We start from the raw sequence: 23,098 nt of genomic DNA, 5'->3' as shown, positions 1-23,098 counted from the left end.
ATGGTTAATTACACTCAGCTAATGTTTCTCCTTTCATCAGTTTTCTCCTTTTGGAGACTTTTAAATAATGTAACTTGAGCTATTTTGTGAGTAAAGGCACTTTGTTTACTTGTTATTGTCCTTTCAAGTCTGTTTTAGTAAGGACAAAGACCGACATTACTGGTGCTCTGTAGACTTTGTGAGAATAGGTATCATGCCTTCTTTTTCAGCCCTCCTGATGGCTGGCAGTGGTGCTAAGTATATCGTAGTCATTCAAGCAGGTGCACATTTGTGTTCTTCCCCAGATTAGAAGTGCGCTGCAGGAACCTGAGGGATGAGGGAAGTGAGTGGGAGTCAACTTCAGGAGGTGGGGGGGGGGATCCTGATTACCTCACTGGTGTCTCAGAAATGCTTCTTTTGTCTGTAGCAGTTTACTGTTTGCATAGAAAATGGAAGCAATGTGTTCATTTTTGGGGGGTGGGGGCAGTACTAGGGATTGAACTCAGGGGCACTCGACCACTGAGCCACATCTCCAGCCCTATTTTGTATTTTATTTAGAGTCAGGGTCTCACTGAGTTGCTTCTCACCTCCCTTTGCTAAGGCTGACTTTGAACTCGCAATCCTCCTGCCTCAGCCTCCTGAGCCCCTGGGATTACAGGTGTGTGTCACCTTGCCCAGCCTGGTATTGATTTTTTTAAAGACAATTTTTATATGGTTTGAAACTACTTAGAATGTGGGAAAAAAATAATAATGTTCCCCTCAAGATTACTGCCTTTTAATTGGGGGTGATAAATCTCTTTTTAGGGTTATAAGTATCTTGGGAAAGTGAGGACCTGTGCCTCAAAAGAGCCAATAAAGTAGTTTGGGGTATAAATTTAAAAAGTGATGATTTTTTTTTGTATTTTTATTGATAAAATATACTCTAATGTAATCTTTCTTAATTAGCTATAACCATTAAGTTGAGGCTTATTTCATTATTTGATATTTTAGTAACTTAATGGATGGCAAAAACAGACTTAGGATCTGCTTTTGTCATGAACAGACAGGATCTGTTCTGTATTAGTATAGTTACTTAATTAAAAACATTTTTTTCCTTAAAAATTCAAGTCATTTTGAATCTTAGGTTGATATGAAAAGAGTGGTTTACACTCACAATATCCTGTATATAATCATAGTACCATAATATTCCTGAATACTGTAATTTCTTTTCTAACATTTTATACATCATTTCCTTTTTAAAATACATATTTCTTTCTAATGTATTTTTTTATTTTTATTTTTTTTTAAGAAAGAGAATTTTAATATTTGTTTTTTAGTTCTCGGCGGACATAACATCTTTGTTTGTATGTGGTGCTGAGGATCGAACCCAGGCCGCACGTATGCCAGGCGAGCGCACTACCGCTTGAGCCACATCCCCAGTCCTCTAATGTATTTTATTATAAGTTTAATTTTTCAGAGAAAACTCCAGAGAATTAAATATAGTAGTTAGACAGGAGAAAAAAGAATAGAAAATCAAGAAGGGTAAACATACTGATGTAACGTGAATTAGCTATATACAGTTGTATAAGATTTTATTCAGATAAGTACCATAATAGGAAGTATGGTGCAAAGCCTAGTATTTTTTTTAAAAAATACACTATAAAAGTTTGGAAAAGTTTGAAGGAAGGACAGAGATATTCTTTTCTTACTAATAGTTATCTTTGAGAAGAAAAAATATAACCCTCTGAATTTGTTTACTTTTATCTTATTTATTTATTTTTGCAGTGATGGGAGGCTTGGGCCTCAAGCCTGCTAGGCAACCACTATACCACTAAAGCCATACCCCCAGCCCAAACCTCTAAAATTTAAAAAATGGTAATTGATGCTAAAGTTTAAGGAGCATGTTAATCATTACCTAATATGAACAAGCAGATACATTCTTACAATATTTTTCCCCATTGTCAAAAGAAAACAAGCCTAACTAACTTTTTACTTTTTGATTGCTTTCAAAATATTCATATTAATGATTTAATGTCATGTTTATATCCATAACTGGAGGCACAAACAGTGGTACTTGGTATAGATGCTTGTATAGGTCAAGTGAAATTAAGTTATAGAGGTAGTAAAAGGACTCTATTTAGTTTTAAATAAAAAAAAATGGATTGAAATTTCTAAGTGCAATAGGTAACTATGGAGATAGTTTCTTTTGTGTCCAGCAATACCATCTGTTAACACTGTGTCAAATATAATCATCCATGTTTGGATCCTGGGAAATGTTCCCTTATTCATGCAATTTTACTTCCTGAGTATATTTATTTCATCATGTAATTTGATGTTATTTTATGTTATTATTGTTCTCTCTTTTAATCCATTCAACAAACATTTACAAAGTATCTACTTGTGCTAGGAAGTATTCTGGATATTGATGATACCTGGTGAACAAAAGTAAACACAAATTCTACCCTGGAAGAGCTGATAGCCTACTAAGAGAAACAGTCTTAGTTAAATCACATAAAAAGAATTGTATAAAATTTTAGCCATGACTGGTGGTCAGTTCAGAGTAGTAGAGAAGTCTTCCATGAGGAAGTGATGTTGAACATTAACATCTTAACTAGATAAGTGAGAAGCAGAAAATATTCCAGATAGAAAGAATAGCCTGTGTAGCAGTCCTGTGGTAGCAGGGGCGTTGTTAGGTTCCAAAAGTGAATGTGTCTGGCTCATAGAGACAAGGCTGGAGGAGTAAGTGAGGGCAGACGATGCAGGACTTAAAACCACACACACTAAAAGGTTGATTATCAGTGGAAAGCCCTTGAAAGAATTCTTAGCATATGCTAGCTCTAAAATACAGAGGACAGATTATAGTAGGACCTAAGAATGAATATAGTAGTTTAGAAAAGAGCTCAGAGCGGATTAAGGTGATAATAGTAGAAATGGAAATCCATATGCAACAAAATGAAACTGAATCCCCTCCTCTCGCCATTCCCAAAAGTTAACTCAGAAGTGGATCAGGGAGTTAGATATCAAATCAGAGTCTCTGCGTCTGATAGAAGAAAAAGTTGGCTCCGATCTACATATTGTGGGGTCGGGCTCCAAATTCCTTTATAGGGCACCCATAGCACAAAAGTTAATAACAAGAATCAACAAATGGGACTTACTTAAACTGAAAAGTTTTTTCTCAGCAAGAGAAACAATAAGAGAGGTAAATAGGGAGCCTACATCATGGGAACAAATATTTACTCCTCACACTTCAGATAGAGCCCTAATATCCAGAATATATAAAGAACTCAAAAAATTAGACAATAAGATAACAAATAACCCAATCAACAAATGGGCCAAGGACCTGAACAGACACTTCTCAGAGGAGGACATACAATCAATCAACAAGTACATGAAAAAATGCTCACCATCTCTAGCAGTCAGAGAAATGCAAATCAAAACCACCCTAAGATACCATCTCACTCCAGTAAGATTGGCAGCCATTCTGAAGTCAAACAACAACAAGTGCTGGCAAGGATGTGGGGAAAAGGGTACTCTTGTACATTGCTGGTGGGACTGCAAACTGGTGCAACCAATTTGGAAAGCAGTATGGAGATTCCTGGGAAAGCTGGGAATGGAACCACCATTTGACCCAGCCATTGCCCTTCTCGGACTATTCCCTAAAGACCTTAAAAGAGCGTACTACAGAGATACTGCCACATCGATGTTCATAGCAGCACAATTCACAATTGCTAGACTGTGGAACCAACCCAGATGCCCTTCAATAGATGAATGGATAAAAAAAAAATGTGGCATTTATACACCATGGAATATTACGCAGCACTAAAAAATGACAAAATCATGGAATTTGCAGGGAAATGGATGACACTAGAGCAGATTATGCTTAGTGAAGCTAGCCAATCCCTAAAAAACAAATACCAAATGTCTTCTTTGATATAATGAGAGCAACTAAGAACAGAGCAGGGAGAAAGAGCAGGAAGAAAAGATTAACATTAAACAGAGACATGAGGTGGGAGGGAAAGGGAGAGAAAAGGGAAATTGCATGGAAATGGAGGGAGACCCTCAATGTTATACAAAATTACATATAAGAGGTTGTGAGGGGAAGGGGAAAATAAACAAGGAGGGAAATGAATTAACAGTAGATGGGGTAGAGAGAGAAGAAGGGAGGGGAGGGGAGGGGAGGGGAGGGGAGGGAGGATAGTAGAGGATAGGAAAGGTAGCAGAATACAACAGTTACTAATAGGGCATTATGTAAAAATGTAGATGTGTAACCGATGTGATTCTGCAATCTGTATTTGGGGTAAAAATGGGAGTTCATAATCCATTTGAATCTAATATATGAAATATAATATGTCAAGAGCTTTGTAATATTTTGAACAACCAATAAAAAAACAGATAATAGTAGAAATGGAATGAACTGAAGGTTTCAAGAGATAAATAGATAACAGGTAAAATAAAATATATGTGAAGTAGTAGGAGCAGATTGGTGTGTAATGGGCACCTTTGACATTTTCTTTCTTTATTCTGTAAATATTCATCTATTGCTTTTTATGTGCCAGCCATAGGTTAGGGAATAGAGGTATAATAGTCTTGTCTTCATAGAGCCTAAAATCAAGTAGGGAAAATAGACATTACATACATACAAGTAGGCATTACACACAGTGCATAAAACCAAACAATTACATACATACAGGCTATGGTATATGTTGTAAAGGGAAAATCAGGGATCATGTGATGTTCCACCTATTAAAAAATAAGTTTTTTATAAAGAAAGGAGACTAAGTACAGCTGAAAAGTGTTTGTTTTTTTAAATAGTGTGCCTATTCATTTTTCCAAAATGAGGCTCAGAATTAATTTCTATTTTTCAAACATTGTCAGAGTCTGTAATTTTCCTCTTTGCTTTAAAATCCAATGATCAATTTTGTGCTGGAGAAAATAGAAAAATAGCTAACTTGCTAGGACATGAGCTACCTACATCATTATTAAATGACATTCTTAAATGACAAATAATATGAGATAGTGCTCTTCATTTATATGAGAAAGTGTTTTCACATTTGGTCAGTGTTTACTGTGCTTCTGGTTTGTCTTCTACTTATTCTACCACTTTTAATCTTTTTTTCTAAACCTACATGGAAGAAGAAATTAACTGTATATAAGCCAAAAAGAACGGTGAGAAGCGGGGAGAATTTCAGGTTGTGGATTGATTTTGAAATTAGACTCCTCCAAGCCATACCATCCCAAACCAGGGTGCTTTGCAGTCATCTGAGGATGAGCAGGAAGGAAAGTCAGAGAGGGTGCTGGGGAGGAGCGAGCCTTGCTGACTCTTCAGAGTGTTTTCCTGTCCATTGTGTTCAGATTTCTGTCAAGGTGCTTTTGAAGAAGTTATTTTGTACGCAAGATTTAAAAGCCTTCCAGAATGATATCTTTATAATCATGAATTGGTGGTTCTTACATTTGACTGGACTTTTTACAATCATTAAGTACTTAAATGTTTTCTGATCCTTGGTCAGAAGTGGACAGCTTGTATGCATGGTAGGGTTGAAGTTTCGGGTTTCTGTTGTGTGTTAGTAGGGAGGAGATTGTGTGTGCCTTTCACTTTGAAAAGAATTCACTTAACAAAAATTTACTTCCTAACCACAATTGCTGTGCTATGTCTGTTCCACAACAGAACATGTTTTGTGATGTGGGTTTGTTTTTAAGTCATCAGCATGAGATTTGAACAGATCACTTGTCATGCATATTTGTTGAGTTTGTTGCAGAAGTGCCATAGCTTGTGGCTGTGTTGTTACTGCACTTTTTTTAGTTAAGGTTACAGTCGCTTCTACTTGCTAAAAGTAAAACCATTAATTAGTATTTCTGAGTAAAACCTCCAAAGACAATAACAGTGTTGAAAATTTGACTTTGCAGTATTCCTTTTAACCTTTCCTAGAAATTCTCTCAGTAGTGACTCAGCACTTTCATGTTGACCCCCATATCTTCCATGAGTCATCTATACTTTATTTGATTAAAAGATTAAAATTTGATAACAAGGTTTCTTTGTTCCTCTTAAACTTGTAGTATTCTGATTTTTTATCCTTATTCCTTTAAATTTTCAAGACTTTTTTTTTTATTCATTTCATTGTGTAAGGTACTTGTTTTAGGGATATCATTATGCCTAATCCCGTCTATCATTATAAAATGCTAAGTTAAGCATGAAAAAGAAAAAATATAGAATTTAATGAAGAAAAATGTTACTGTGGTCCCAAAATACCTAGGTGGTTTGACTGGAACAGGACTTTTTTTTTTTTTTTTTTTTTTTTTTTTTTTTTTTTAATTTTCTACCTGTCAGTGATTTGTTGAAACCTATCCCAGTGAGTCAGAAAAATAGTCTATTCTTCCACCTCCACTTTCAGTTCCTATTTGTCTTTCCTTCTCTTGTTGCCTTTCCAATGCCCACACCCATATTTTTGATAGTGTTTCTCTTTCTCAACCAGTAGCTGCTTTGACATGACAAGCATTTCCAAAGCTATTTTGAACTAATAAAATGATACTCCACAAATGTAATAAAGGCCAAGGCAAGTATCTTTTCTGCTTATTATTCTCCAGCCTCTTGCTTCCTGGGAAAAGAATCAGCAGGGGCCAAGGAAGCACATAACTGTCAATTTTGAAATAGGTGTAAAGAACAGAATTGAGCTTTACCTGTTGGTGCTGGGGGACTTCTTACCAAAGAACCGTTTCTTTTACATTTTCCTCACATGCTTACCGACATGCTTATCAACTTGTTGCCCCAATATTTTGCTATACTTAATAAAAACCCCTATTTCATAGAATTATTGGGAGAGGCAGTAATTACTTTGAAGAACCTAACAGTTGTGAATATATTAAAACTAATAACTTTAACTGGGAAATGTTTTTTTTTTAATTCTCTGAATAAGAATGTATGTAATCTAAATTTGATTTGGAAAAATAATGGACCTTTCGTATGTTTTTTATGTCAACAGAGTACTGCTTATCTCTGAAGTTTTTCAGTTAGTGACTTTGTAAAAGGTGTTTGTCTTCTAATGATGGGTGCCATGCAGGCAGAAGGAAGCTTTCAGTGTCTTCCACTTGACACTGTATGTCAGTCCTCCTTTTAAACTTCTTACCCAGTTTCTGTTTAAAACCTGTTTTGTCTTTCTGTCTTAGGAGTCAGTGTTGGAGTTTGTTTTGCCCTTTAACAATTAAGGTATTGTATAGTATGTTTAGGTCACTCAACAGATGTTGCTATAGTGGTTTTGCTTATATCTGATCTGGATTGCTCATTATTTGGCAGATCTTTATGAAAGTTCTTTGTGATTGAGCTCACAATGATTTAGTGTATTTCTAAATTACTGTAATTGTTTCTGATGTTAGCTTTTGAAAATTTGTCAAATTTGTTGTCATCTCATTTTTGCCTGTAACTGTTACCTCTTTTCTTGCTCCTGTTTGAAATATCTAATTTGCTATTGTGTTTTATCTGTACTTTTAACCACTTTAAATTTTCCCAGTTAGGATATTAATAGTTTAGTCAAGTTTTTTCCCTACTCTGTATATACGGAAGAGTATATAAAAGCCTAGTATTGTACTATTCTTCATAAATATACAAAGAATTCACTTTCCTTTCATCTACCCCATCCCTTTGTTAGATCCTTGTTCCAAGGATGTTAAGTTGCAACATTAAGGCTAGACAAAATTAGGAATGAGGTTAAAGTGAGTCTGTCTCTATATTACTACCCTTCCTGTAAGTGCTCTGCTGCCCTTATTCCTTTTTTTTTTTTTTAAGTTTTTAAAAATGCTTACTGCCCTATGAATAGCAGCAAGTCACGAGTAGATGAAAGAGCATGAACCCATCTTGGGATGAGACACTTCCAAATTCCCTAAATCCTACCTCCTTAGCAGTCTAACCTTGGACAGGTTATTCAGCTGAGTCTGGTTCGTCCCTCCTTCCATATCTGCTGCCCTCCTTCTCTTTCCCTCCCTCCTTACCTCTTTTTCTCTCTCTCACTCTGCCCTCTCTCCCTCTCCTATGGAGATAATATACTATATACCAAGTAGATATAAGAATAATGTTTTTTATGATTATATTACTATAGGTGATAGTAGGTGACTAATTCCCTACAGGTAATTTTTCTAGTTTTAATATTTTACCCTCAAAATTAAATGAAAAAAAAAAATCAAAAAGTTTAAAACTGGATCACTTGACCCTTTCTCTTCTTGTCTCCTCCCGGTTCTAAATGCTTGTGTCTCTTGATGGCCAGCATCCTCTTGGATCTACAGTTTGGCTCATCACATTCAAGTCTTAGCACAATCTTCTTCATGGTTTTAGCCTCTTACAGAAGATTGGCCTTGTCTGCCTACCACAGCGGCTCTGCTTCCCATCGTAGAGCCTCTTTCCTGGGGTATAAAGGGAATCCTTGCCTTTCTTATACTGGGTCACTTTGTGAGGCTGGTGCTTGCCACACTTTTTACAAAGTCCTTCAGGTTTTAGGTACATTGACCATATTTATAGTAATGGTATCTACACTATGAAAACCAAGCCAAGAGAGTGTGTCTAGTCTTCCCTTTCTTACAAGGTCCTTCCCTGGGTTCTGAGCAATGGAGACTCCTGTTTAAACTATTGCAGTCCAGCCCTGACTTCAAGAACAATGTTTGGGGTTTTTTTTTTTGAGGGGGAGGGTACCTGGGATAGAACTCAGGGACTCTTGGCCACTGAACCACATCCCCAGCCCTTTTTTGTATTTTATTTAGAGACAAGGTCTCACTGAGTTGCTTAGCACCTCTGAGTTGCTGAGACTGGCTTTGAACTCGTGATCTTCCTGCCTCAGCCTCCCAAGCTGCTGTATTACAGGCATGCACTACTGCATCCAGCAAGAATAATATTTTATCTGTGATACAGAAAGTGCTTCTCAAAAGTTAGTGTTGCTCCACCCTATTAAAGCATAGTTTACTAAAAATATGTGGCTCTTTTCTTGATTATGTGCTCTTCTTAGTTCTCATAGTCTGAAAACTTAAATATTTCCTGGAGCATTCTTGGCTTTTGTCCTTTTTCCTTAAAGTAGGATCTGACCTTTCCCACCTCACTTTCTTCATCTCTCTCCCTACACCAATTCTACTGAGAATTCAGAATCTTTCCTAGATTGACCCTTTTAGATTTCAGATTTTCTCAGATTTGAAATATATGCATATGCATAAACCAGATATTTGGAGGATGGCACCCATATCTAAACACAGAATTCATTTGTTTCACATAACCTTATACACATAGTCTGGAGGTAATTTCATAAGTAGTCTTAGTGTGCCTGCATTTGACTGTCACCCATCACATGAGGACAGATGTAGAAATTTTCATTTCGAATTTGACACTTTTTGAGTATGTTAGCACTCAAAAAGCTTTGGATTTTGGAGCATTTTTGGGTTTGGGATTTTCAGATTAGGGATGCTCGAACTGTACCAAGATTGCAAAAATTAATTGCTTTAAAAAGAGTCTTGCAACTGCTTTTCTAATATTACTTAATTACTCTTTTTGAGTGGCAATGATTTCTACGTACTTAATAACCAAAACATCCTGAGAATTGTCTGTAACATATCTGGCAGAACTTCATTGAGGACATTGTATGAATGTACATCGTAGTGCAAAATAGTAAATCAAAACTAGGCAGAAGGGCTGGGGTTGTGGCTCAGTGGTAGAGCACTTGCCTAACATGTGTGAGGCACTGGGTTCAATCCCCAGTACTGCATAAAATAATAAATAAAATAAAGGTACTTTGTCCTTGTGCAACTAAAATTTTTTTAAAAATAGAAAAGCAAAGTATTCTAATTTGTAACTCATGAAGTTTGAAAGATATTTTCATACTGAAAATTGGCTTATTAACTTACTTAAATTTCCCTTTATTTTTTATTTAGTAATATTTGGACTGGACAAGAGTCAACATTTGTATCTGATTTTGAAAACATTACCATCAAAACCAAATATGAGTATTCACAAAATCAGTACTAATAGAAAAATGAATTGATTTATCTGTTTTAGTGTTAGAGTGAAAACTATTAGCATATTAAAAGGAAAACAATTTCTGATATTAAAATGGGAATGAAATTTTATACTTTACAGTTAGAGTTTTTTTCCTTGTGTTTTTACATTTTAAATGCAAGCTGTGAATCACTAGTTGTTCTGTCTAAATACCAAGGACTCCTCTAGAGTGTGTGTGTATTTCAAAAGGCTCTACTCACCAACCTTCTCACAGTTACTGGGAGGATGTTTTGGTGAATATGAGTATCGTATCATTTTGTCGTGAAAACTAGAACTCGGACCTAAAAAGCACCCTGTCTTTGATGTCCCATGGATTAAGTTTCCTGGGGGGGGCAGGCAGGTGACACACCCAGTGTGAGGCTTCATTACCAAGCTCCAAGTCTTCCTTAGCTTCCAGAGGAGCTGGCCCAGCCCTCTGTGTTCAGCCCCCACAGACCTCAGTGGGTGAGGAAAGAAACTGACTTGTGTAGACATTTGCAGAGTTAAATTTTGTGATGCCTTTTCCTCTTTCTTTCTTTCTCTGTAATTGTCTACATGTCTAATATGTGACGTGATCACATGCTCTGCTTTTGTTCTGTAATTATAAAGCACTGGGAATTGAAATTTGAAACAAAAATCTTTTGTGACTCAGTAGTAAAGTAACTGATCAGAGTCTATTTATGAAAATTGAACTTTCACACTAAAAATAAGGAAGTCCTTTAGTTACTATGTGAAAACCTTTACTTACTATGTGAAAACGATTAGCGTGTGAAATGTGAAAACAGTGAACAATTCTTGGATGAGCCAGGAATCATCCAAAATAGCAAAACAAAAATTGGCCAAATAATACTGTTAGAACAGGTGGAAAATGACTTTGTGACCTAAATAGATTACTAGTGTGAAAGCCTTCACAGGGGGACATGTTGCATCTTCTAAATTTCATATAAATGAAACCAAACAGTTCACACTCTCTCTTTTCCTCCTTTCACTGAACGTGTTCTCATCACTCATCTGTGTTGCATGTATGGGTGTATTCGTTGCTGAGTAGTTTTCCATTATATGGGAAAACCCCGATTTGTTCATCTCTTCATTCTTGGTTGACATTTGTGTTGTTTCCAGTTTTAAGCTGTCGAAGTAAAGCTACTATTTGGATTTTTGTAATAATTAAAGATTTTGAGCATGTTTTCATGTGCTTGCTTGCCATCTGAACATTTCCTTGGTGAACTACCTGTTCAAATCTTTTGCTCATTTTTTATTGGGTTGTCATCTTATTCAATTCTAAGAATTCTTTCTTTTTTAAAGTACTGGGGATCTAGTCCAAGGCCTTGGACATGATAAACATGCATTCTGTCACTAAGCTATATCCCCAACCCCTAAGAATTCTTTATATATCCTACAATCAAGTTCTTTGATACATATTTTCTCCCAGTATATGGCTTACCTTTTCATTTTTATAATAGACTCTTCTGAAGAGAAAAAAATATTTTTTATGAAGTCTAGTTTATTGTTTTTTATAATTTATGCTTTGTGTGTACTATTTAAAATTCCTTCTCAAACTCAAGACTATTAAGATTTTTCTCCTATGTTTTTTTCTGTAAGTTTGTTGCTTTAGTTCTGACATTTAGACCTGTGCTCCATTTTGAGTTGAGGTGTAAGTGTACGGGTTTGCTGCTGATGACTTAGTCCTTGGGTCCCTTTTCAATCCAGGCACTCTCTGATAAGCTTATCTAGTCACGTGGCTTAAAACATCATCTGTAGGTTGTGACTCTCGAGTTACCTCCAGCCCGCCCTGCTCATCTAGAACCCAGCTCTCTCAATAGTCCCCTTCCCCTCTGCCACACCTGCCCCCCCCATCTTCCCATTTCAATATATGGCAGCGTCGTCCTTTCAGTTGCTTAGGGCCCCAGTCTTGGCATCATTTTTGGCTGTTCTCTTGCTCCCACACCCCACATCTTTGGCAACAAATCCCACTGGTTCCGCCTTCCTGTCGTGTTGGAATCACACCTCTGCCCCCCTTATCCGTCACCCAGTGGCAATAACAGGCCTCTCTACTTCCACCCTTGCATATTTATTAAATTAAGTCAGATATTGTCATTCCCCCCCACCTCCAGAATCTCCCAGTGGCTTTTCCTCTCATTCAGAGAAGGATTCTAAGATCTTCCACCATCTAGTCCCACTCCTTATCTAACCACATCTCTTACCAGACCTTATTCAGCTCTGCCCAGCTGGCCTCAGTGCCTTTTCTTAAGCATACTAAGCACACTGCCCACCCCAGTGCATTTGTATATAATATTTTTTCTGTCTAGATTTTCTTGTTCCAGATATCCTGAAGCAACCCCTCTCTTCTCAGGTCTTCTCAGCTGCCACTCACATGCAGTCTCCTAGCCGCCTGCCTTTTTAAATGGCGACATGCTCACTGACATATGCATCTCACATTTCCCGTTGCTCCTTTACTTTTCTCTGAAACATACTGTACATTTGACCTATCTTGTTTCTCTTTCTTCCCTTAAAAGAGTATAAACTTATTGCAAGTGGAGATGTTTGTCCTTTTGTTGATTGCTTGCATGGCCAGCCCCTGGAATAGCATCTGATGTTTAACAGAACCTCAGTGATATTTATTGGATGAATGAATTTAAGTAATATTTTAGTGGGGCTGTCTGTAGTGAACATTCCAGGTCCTCAGAAAAGTTATGATATAGACAGACTTTATCTTTTATAATCTTTTCCTTTTGATGATTAAAAAAAAATGTTAGATTCAGCCAGACACGGTGGCATTCACCTGTGATCTCAGCTACTCAGGAGGCTGAGGCAGGTAGATCACAAGTTCCAAGTCCAGCCTCAGCAACCTAGTGGGACCCTCTGTCAAAATAAACAGAGCTGGAGATGTGGTCCAGTGGGAGAACTCATGCCTAGCATGTGTCATGGGGTACCTGTGCACGTTTTTCTAGGGCAGAGTTTTAGGAATTAAATTGGTGTTCTGTAGCATGTTTCTTTCACTTTACTGTTAATAATTGTTTTCAAAAGTAATTATATATCATTAATACCACTTATCAGCAATATATTTATATGAGTTTTTATTGTTTTACATTTTCCTAAGGTGAGGGTGTAAAATGGTACTCCATGTTAGTTTTAGTTTTGCATCTTTCTGTTTCCTAATGAAGCTGGATGTCTTTTCAGATGTAGTTGGTCATTTCCGTTTCCTCCTTTGTACAATGTTATGCTCTCCTTCCTTCCTTCCTTCCTTCCTTCTCTCCCTCTCCCCATCTCCCTCTTCACCACCTACCTACCTCTTTCTCCCTCCCTCTCTCCCTCTATTTCTCTATCTCTTCCTTCCTTCCTTTCTTTCACAGAGCTGAGGGTAGAACCCAAAGCTTCGCATATACTAAACAAATGCTCTACCACTGAGCTACATCCCCAACCCTAATCTTTTTTAATGGGGCTATTTTTGGTTTATGGGAGCTCTTCGCATTTTCTAGAAACATATCCTTTGTCAGTTACATATAACGCAGATACCTTTACCCAGTTTGTAACTTGTCTTTTCACTCCCTTTTGATGAACAGAAACTCAGTTTTAATGTAATTTAATTTATCGATCTTTTCCTTCATGATGTAGGATTTTTAAAAATTCTCATTCAAGAAATGCTTTAGCATCTAGCCCAGGCACTGTGGTGCACACCTGTAATCCCAGCGGCTTGGGAGGCTGATTCGGGAGGATCGTAAGTTCAAATCCAACCTCAGCAATTTAGTGAGGGCCTAAGCATCTTAGCAAGACCCTGTCTCAAAATAAAAAAATAAAAGGCAAGAGGTATGACTCAGTGGTTAAGTGCCTCTGGGTTCAATCCCTGGTACCAAAAAAAAGGAATGCTTTAGCCTCCAAGGACATAACAGGAGTTTTTCCACCCTTGGTTGAAGCATTTTACTCTTGGTGCTTTCCTTTGAGCCTCCCTGGCAACCAGTCATAGCGGCAGAGCAACTGAGAACAGCTTGGTTTTAGAAAACATTTTTGGAAATGGAGAAAGAAAGGTAGTGAATTCAGATATCATACTGTGTCCGCTGAAAACTAAAAAAAAAATAAAATATTAAAATTCTCTTTCTCTTTCTCTCTCTCTCTCTCTCTCTCTCTCTCTCTCTCTCTCCTCTCTCTTTAAAAAAAAATTATATATTTTTTTCATTTAGACTTTTTATATTATTAAAATTATTAAAGTTCAGTTTTATGGGCTGGGACTATAGCTCAATGGCAGAGCACTTGCCTAGCAGTTGCACAGTGGTGCATACCTGTAATCCCAGCATCTCAGGAGGCTAAGGCAGAAGGATCTCAAGTTTGAGGCCAGCCTCAACATCTTATTGAGGCGCTGACTCAAAAATAAAAAGGGCTAGGGATGTGGCTCAATGGCAGAGTAGTCCTGGGTTCAAATCCCAATACCAAAATAATTATAATAGTAATAATTTTATTTTGCAGTTATTATAAATAAGACCTCAGGAAATGATTCATAAATTTTTTAATATATTCTTTTTTAAATATATATATATATATATTTTTTTTTTTAGTTGTCAGTGGACTTTATTTTTTTATATGTGGTGCTGAGAATTAAACACAGTGCCTCACACATGCTAGGCAAGCACTCTACCACTGAACCACAACCCCAGCCCATAATTCATAAATCTTTTTGATGGTTTGCTCATTTCTTTTTCGGGGGGATTGGGGAGGGGAGGGGGGTAACCAGGGATTGAACTCAGGGGCACTCAACCACTGAACCACATTCACAGCCCTGTTTTTTGCATTTTATTTAGAGACAGGGTCTGGCTGAGTTGTTTAGCACCTCACTTTTTGCTGAAGCTGGCTTTGAACTCTTGACCCTTTTGTCTCAGCCTCCTGAGCTGCTGGGATTACAGGCGTGCACCACTGCACCTGGTGGTTTGCTTATTTCTTTAAGATAGAAGTAGTTAAAACTTATCTAACTTGGTAAAACTTACTCTTGATATCACTAAAATAAAAAGCAATTGGAAATAACCAAGTCATAAGAACTTTGAATAAATTGACTTTCTGGACAATGTTTGCTCCCATTGCTTGATTCTTTACAAAGAAATGCAGTGTTTTAAAGTATCCAGCCTACACAGTTTTATGTAAACCATAGCTTTCAGTGTGTCCATACCTGGTATATAGCATTTATTGTACAGTAATTATATATAATTTCCCTTTTAGGTATCTCACATGATTTTGAATATACTTAGTTTGAGGGTAAATTTAGTGATATTTAAATTACTGCTCTCAATAATGTTTGAAAATTATTAACAGAGCTGGGACTTAGCTCAACGGTAGAGTACTTGCATAGAAGGTATATTGAAGATTTACAGGGTATATATTTAGCATCTTAAAACTGACTTTTTTCCTTTAGGGTAATTAAAAAGTTATCAAAGGCTCAGTGACCCATAATACTTGGTATGTGTGAAATGCTGTCTCTATTAAAGTGGCTTTTCTTGAGGAGAGAGACGGTGATTCATTAGGGATGTAGTATGTCATCTTCCATCTCGTGTCCTTGGTGTTAATGCTTGGTCTTGTCCTTCTGCCGTGTCCACAGGTTAAAGTATTGCACAATCAGCTGGTCCTTTTCCACAATGCCATCGCCGCCTACTTTGCTGGGAATCAGAAGCAGCTTGAACAGACACTGAAACAGTTCCATATCAAATTGAAAACCCCTGGAGTGGATGCCCCGTCTTGGCTTGAAGAACAGTAAAATCTCAACTGGAAAGGAAAAAAAAAAAGGAATTTCTAAACCAACCTAATCTGATAAGAATTAAGCAGAGTTGGGGGACGTGGTGAGGGTTAACAACCATTGTAGTGATTCTTGCACAAAGCTTTAATTTTTCCCTTTTCATACCTTAACAATTGAACTGTTAAATTTGATGGGAAGATTGGTAGTTTTAATGTAAACATAATTCTCTAATCCAAACACAGTAATTTTCCTTTTTGAGAAATCTTTTTGTATTGTGAGGGTTGATGGCTATTTCTGTAGTTTGAAAACATCTAATATAGATTTGCACTGACAAGATAAAAATTTGAGGTTTTTGGTCCTGGAATCGAGGACCAGTTGTAACTTTTCCAGAGGGAGGTTTACATGATTTGTATCGACATCAGATATTTTATATATGAATATATTAAACATCTTTAAGAGATTCATTTTCATGTATTGTCTTAAAGAGAAGAGAAACTATTTTGCAAAGTAAATTATATGGCGTTCCTGCAGCATCCACACAGAGGTGGCAATTCTAATGAATGATTGATTGACTCATGGAGTTGTGGTAAACACCTTTTTAAAAATGAATCTTTACCATTATAATTTTCTTCAGCATCTTTATTTTAAAGACACAGGAATAACACTTGTCATTTCTGTGGTGGGTCCTTAAGCTTATGAATTTGTATGACCCAGAGTCACTGGGCAGTTATGTTAGCAATTTCTTTTGATTTATAACGAAACCTGGTTAAAAGAGATTTTTTTTTTACAGGTGGACTTGAGAATGGAAATTCATGATGGTTTCTAGAGTAGAAATCTGTACTTAGAACACTAGTTTTTGGGTAAATTTCATTTTGATAGTCGTAAATTCTTAGAGAGCTTTCATTGACTTCCATATGTAACAATACCGATTAAGCCTTAAGTCACAGATATGTGCCTTCTCAGATACAGTAATTCTTGTTCAACCAATGTACATAATCCATGAAGAAACCCCTTTCAGATAATGTTTGATGTGTCTGTTCCTTGGGAAGGAGCACGTGTATAAAGATTGAGTTTTTTGGCCTCATTAAACCACATTTGAGGTTTACAGTGGAATCAACATTTGAGTTTGCTGTTTGGTTTCTCTTGAGTCCTTTTAAGGAATGAGCAGCAGAATGACTTTTTCATTTGAGTAATGAAAAGGTCACATGGAACAGTGTGGTTGTAAGAGGAGAGGATGATGATTGGGAAGGCCAGTACTGTCTCAGCTGTGCAGCACATTTGGTTTTGTGTTCTTCGTGGTTGGCCCATGTCCAGCTGTATGGTTCCTCAATAATGTAATCCTCTTTAAATGTAAAGTTCTTTTGATTTTTGTCATAGACATAAAGTAATATTTTGAGAGGTATCTCACCTGTTCATTTCTATTGTGTTGAAATGAAGTACTTAAAATTATTGTTATCCATGAACTTTGTGGACTGTAAATTTGTTATATACGTTCAATGCCTTTTAGCTGGCTTTTTAATTAATATGCCTGTTTTGAGTGCTTAATACAATGTAATGTGATTATAAATCATCAGCTTATTTTCAATCATTCCCTCCTGTATATTTGTACTCTTGAGAGCCTTATTTTATTCTTCCAGCAGAATAACTTACTTGTGATAGTTCATTTACATTCCCCAGAACGTGCCTCTGGTGTGAATTTTGTATTCTTATTAAAAGTGTTTGCTGCAGTATCTTGTTTCTCTTGCCCTCAGAGTTTTAAATAAGAAATAACTATTTAGAAATTCTGAGAACATAGCATTTTCCCCTTGAACTTTAAAAAAGAAAAAAAAAAACAGCAACAAGAAATAATACAGCAATAAGAAATAATGCTTCTGTTACTTATAATTGTTTTGCTCAGTTTTCTTTTCCTTCAATTTGAATCTCTTTTGGAAACTGAACCTGTCCAGTCTCACCACATCTCAGTAAACAATGTACTAGCAAAACAGCTAACTAGTTTCATACGGATTAATGATTTTTCAGAATAAACTGAAAATGTCAGTGACTCTGAGTAGTGGGTACATGTGCAAAAGAAATAAGAAAAGTAACATACTAGCCAGAGGTACATTTGCTTTGTTAGGAAAGTAATTCATACTTGTTGTAGAAAGAAATAAGAAAAGTTTCATAAAATGAAAGATAATGACCACTTTCTTAAGTGAATAAGTACTGCATGGAACCACCTAACCCTCCTGAAGTTGGATGTTTTAATTAACAATTTTTTATATCATAATCTCAGGTTTGGATAACTTTTAACAGGCATATGTTCATCTTTGCACTATTCTAATTATTCCCTTAAGTTATACTCCTGGAAGTAAAGATGGACCCTCAAAGTATATGCACACTCCTAAGACTATGTTGTATTTTGCCTGTTTGCCTCTGAAAAGAGTATGCCAGTTTACACCTCCCAGAGCATACCACATGTGCCTGGTTAGCTTTTATTTAAAGCCAGTATGCAAAAAATGAAAAAAAAAATCCATAGAATCAATAGGACATCACTTTATAAATGTTTTAGGTGGAAAGAAAAAAACGTCAGATAAGACCTGAACAATCAAGATTTGGGGAGTTTTCAGATGTGAGGTGTAGGAGCAGAAGATGGATGGAAGTAGCTGACTTTTCTCATAAAAATAGAAAATATACAAGAAAAAAACAAGAACATTCAAGAAAACTAGTCCTTGAAATTGAACTGTCCATTCAAATGCTTTTAAATCTTGGGTCTAGGAAGGACCTGGATTTGTAGAAACAATTTATCTGAAATAGAAACTTTATTAAGCATTTTTTTAATATCCATAGTACACTGATGACGTTATACCATAGAGTGTGAAATAAAAATGTTTCTCAGAGATTGTCTAACACTTTTTTACAGATAAAGGCCTCAGAATATATAAAATTAGCCAGCCCACCATCCTCAAGTCTAATGTCAGATGAGAGCTTGCAACTAAACATGAATGCTTCTTTAAGTCCTGCTATTTCACCTGTATAATTAAACCAAAGCATTGTGTCAAGTTCCTTCTAAAGGAAAGTACAATATATGTGTTAAATGTCTTTCCTGTTGAAAAAGGTAACCCATCCACCTCCACACGGGTTCATATTAGATACAGTATAAAGTATATAAGACGTTTGTCCTTTCTGACCATTCAAAGAAATCACATGAGCCTGAAAAGTGTTATATAAAGTAAAATTATGTAAATTATGAAGTTTCTTTTCATCCTGAAATTGTTAATTTGAAGAATAATTTATCTACCTCAAAATGTGCCATCTCGTTTAGTTTTCGATGGAGATGACCATAGGTGTGGAAAATAAAAGCAAATTATCCAAGGTGCTAGTTCAGTACAACGTGTGTGTACTTTTTCCTAATATTTGTGAAGTACTACTTAGAATGCCTGTATTTTGTAATAGTCCTAAATACGTTTTGCCAGTAGCTCTTTCCTTGACTTGTTCAGTTGCCTGCAAAAGTTGAGACCACCTGAAATATCCTGCTTTACTGTTTTAACCAAATGTAGGCATTAAGAAAACCTGATTCCCCTTTAAGATCACATTTTTTTGCTGTTGTTGGTTGAGGCTGTCCCATGGTAAGTGGGCAATATTCTGATTTAAAGGCCAGTAATATTTTGCATTAGGCCACAGGTCTTTAACTATTTTTTACAATGCAACAAAACCTATTAAGTGTGGTGTGGTGGTGCACTCCTGTAATCCCAGCAACTCTGGAGGCTAAGGGAGGATAAAAAGTTCAAGGCCAGCCTCAGCATCTTAGTGAGGCCCTAAGCAGTTTAGCAAGACCCTGTCTCACAATGAAAGAATTAAAAAGGGCTGAGGATGTGGCTCAGTGGTTAAGTGCCCCTGGGTTAAGTCCCCAATACCAAAAAAAAAAAACAGGGCTGGGGCTGGGGCTCAGCGGTAACGCACTTGCCTGGCAAGTATGAGGCACTGGGTTTGATTCTCAGCCCCACATATAAATAAATACATAGAATAAAGGTCTATCAACAACTAAGAAAATATTTTTTAAAAAACTTATTAAAATGGAACTACGATAGAAACAACTTTTCTCTTTTGGGGACATTTATTAAATTCTGTGTTCCCACTTGAACATTTCCTGTTTAACAGGTTTCCTACCACAAATGGTTCTTTATAATAAATTGCTAAGTGGTCCTCCTAATGTACAGGAAACTGAAGTTCATCTTTGTGTAAAATAAAGGTTGATTCATAGAGTTTATGTATATTGACAACTACTTGTTATTCCTGTATTAACCCTGATAGGGAAAAAAGACTGTTCATTTGAGGAAGGGAAATTAGACCCAGCATGAGAACTGTAATTCCTTCTGTGCAGTTAATTCATTAATATGCTGCCAGAGCTGGGAATTTCAGTGACGTTTTTACAAATGAAATGTGCCACAAAACCCCAAAACAGTTTGTTTTGTTTGGACCCAAGTAAAGGTTTGCCATAAAGTCAAAAGACTGAGCTTTCTGCACCTGTGATCCAATGAATTGTTTGTTGATTTTTAAAAGGAACAGGCTACCATTCTGTTGGCCTTGAACTTTCCTTGGCTTAGACTTTCATATTGCTTTGCTTTAGGTTCATGTGTGTGTCATTTATATAAATTACTTAGGAGAGAAGTGTACCTCTAGGCAGCATGAGGGCACAAAGGAAGAAAAATGTAAGCCATATAATTCTTCATCGTGTCTTAGAATTTAGTGTCTGAAGTTCCACTAAGAAAAGCAAACTCACAGGGCCCAGTGGCACAAGTCTATAATCCCAGCGGCTCGGGAGGCTGAGACAGGAGGATGGCGAGTTCAAAGCCAGCCTCAGCTAAGCAACTCAGTGAGAGTTGGTCTAAATAAAATACAAAATAGGGCTGAGGTAGTGGCTCAGCGGTCAAGTGCCCCTGAGTTCAATTCCTGTACCCCCGCCCCAAGCAAAACAAATGTTTTTTGGTTTTGTTTTCAAGTGGGTGGAGAACATGGAGTAGAGAAAGGGAAAGTAACTTTTCAATCCTGGGGGCTGGGGATGTGGCTCAAGCGTAGCACGCTCGCCTGGCATGCGTGCGGCCCGGTTCGATTCTCAGCACCACATACGAACAAAGATGTTGTGTCCGCCGAAAACTAAGAAATAAATATTAAAAAAATTCTCTCTCTTTAAAAAAAACAAAAACAAAAAAAAACTTTTCAATCCTGTTAGTCTTCCTGAGAAAGTTTTTAGCATAAGGAATAAAGTATTCCTGATAAATTATTTATATATGCTGTTTTGCTTCTGTTCTCCCTCTACATGATTTCTGGTTCTTCCCAAGGAAGCTTTTTATGAAAAAAGTACCTAGCGTTTTGAGCAGATAATTACAATTCTTTCCTTTGAGCAGTATATACTTACTATGGCTAGACGCTAAGCTCTAAGAAAGGCATAGTGTTGGATGCTGTTTTATTCACCCTGTATCCCCAGCTTCTTGCATAGTTCTTAAAGGAGCCAAGTACAAAGTTTAGAAATACTCAATTTTTTAGCTCAAAATCCAAAGGCAGACGAGTACTCAGTTGCACCACTAGCTCATTTCAATGCGTTACAACAGAGGCAGGGCATTTATTCTAAGTTAACATCAGGTATTCCCCAAGACACTAGAATGTTTACAGGAGAGTGGCCAGTTTAAAAATATATTTTATAAAAGAGGGGTGTGGCATAGCTCATGGTAGAGCTCAGCTTAGCACGCACAGGCTCTGGGCCTCATCCCCAGAACCAAAAATAAATAAATAAAAGGAATAATTGGAAGAATCATTATTTTGCCACCCCCACTAAAATAACTGATTCACACTGACATCACCAGTAAGTACTAAACTCACTAGGAGAAAGATTGAAGGAAAACCATATTTCCATAATACCAAAGAATTATTCTTCATAGTACTAATCATGGAAGAGGAAAATACTAAGAGATTTGTGTCTCCAGATACAATTCAATATAAATTATGCAACATCACTTTGGAGCTACACTGATGGAACTGCTTAATCTTGATGAAACTGAATCTTTTGCTTTAAATTCCAGGGTACAGAATACGGGGGACTAGGGAACAAGTTAAATTACACCATGTGAAACCATCTGAACAAATGCAGAATCTGGCATGTGCTACAAGATAATTGGCTGGGTCTTTTCAATAAGTCTGTCACAAAAGAAAAATAGTGAGAACTGCTCTTCAACTTACATTCTGAAAGATAGCTATATAAAACATTTGAAGATTTTGAGTCTATGATGCTACTAGGAACTTTAACTTTTTTTTTTTTTTTTTTTTTTTTTTGTAGCAGGTATTGAACTCAGGGACACTTAACCACTGAGCCACATCCCCAGCCCTTTTTGTATTTATTTAGAGACAGGGTCTCACTGAGTTGCTTAGTGCCTCACTAAGTTGCTGAGGCTGGTTTTGAACTCTCAACCTTCCTGCCTCAGCGTCCTGAGCCACTGTGATTACAGGTGTGCGCCACCGCACCCAGCTCATTAATTTTTAAACTATGATGGTATATTATAGTAATAAAAGGAAAAAACTGCATTAGATGTGTTCCTGAAGAATTTAAAGGCAAAGTGTCCTGGTGTCTGCAATTTACTTTTAAATGATTGAGTCAAAATACGCCATTCATACATACACACTGCTGTATGTGGAGAGAAAGCTGGAGAAAAGGAAAGAGAAAGATGCCTTAATATGGCAAAATGTTAGCAGTTGTTGAAGTAGGTGGGTAGATAAAGTGGTGTTTCAGAATAATAGTCTTACCTTTTTAAAAAATGTTTATAAATCTTTTAATTTTTTTTTTTTAAAAAGGCTCTTTGGTTCAGAGAGGCAAAAGGATTTCCTCTATCTTCCCCAGAGTGGCAGTCGGCTTCTTGGGGCAGAGCCTGTGCCTCTCTGCTCCACTCCTGCACATACCAGGATCCCCCTGTGGCATGGGAAAGACATCAGTTTGTGTTTGGAAACAGACTCAAGGAAGTTAGGCAATTTTCTGCTTGTCGTTAAAGACTTCAGCAACAGCGAATGACACGGCAGAAGGAGTTCAGGATGTGAGACTGAGGAGCACATTCCACGTAGGAATAGGTGAGCTCACCAAACTCAGGGTTTTTTCCTTTTCATTTCTCTCCTTGGCTCATTTCCAAATTGATGTTTTCTCAGCAGCTGTGAGAAAGTACCAAAGAAGTTAAGTTCCAAAATAAAACACTGTAGTTTAAGATTTCTTGTGTCTCAATTTTTTACCCTTTTCTTGGAAATAATTGTAGCTTCATATGAAGCCTGCTTAAAATAAATTTCATTTGCACACTGGTCATTTTAATACCATTTTTAATATAAAAAGATTTTAGGCCAGGCTTAGTGAGTGGCATATGCCTGTAATCTCAGCAGTTTGGGAGGCTGAGGCAGGAGCATTGCAAGTTCAA

General features: G+C 36.8%; 1 protein-coding gene and 1 pseudogene across 4 annotated transcripts in view; one reads left to right on the top strand and one right to left on the bottom strand.

Moving 5' to 3' along the window:
* Positions 1 to 17,401, top strand: part of Arfip1 (ARF interacting protein 1) — a 115,834-nt gene extending 98,433 nt beyond the window's left edge. For all 4 annotated transcript variants that reach the window (XM_076864743.2, XM_076864744.2, XM_076864741.2 and 1 more), the window contains one exon: positions 15,537 to 17,401. In XM_076864743.2, coding sequence (XP_076720858.1) covers positions 15,537 to 15,692 — 156 coding nt within the window. In that variant the 3' untranslated portion in view covers positions 15,693 to 17,401. The remainder of the gene's footprint in view (positions 1 to 15,536) is intronic.
* On the bottom strand, positions 8,136 to 8,453 carry LOC143406342 (large ribosomal subunit protein eL42-like; annotated as a pseudogene).
* Positions 17,402 to 23,098: the final 5,697 nt, after the last annotated feature.

This window comes from Callospermophilus lateralis, chromosome 8 (assembly GCF_048772815.1).
Source record: "Callospermophilus lateralis isolate mCalLat2 chromosome 8, mCalLat2.hap1, whole genome shotgun sequence".
In the NCBI taxonomy this organism is placed as follows: Eukaryota; Metazoa; Chordata; class Mammalia; order Rodentia; family Sciuridae; genus Callospermophilus; species Callospermophilus lateralis.
This window is presented reverse-complemented; position numbering and strand designations above follow the sequence as displayed.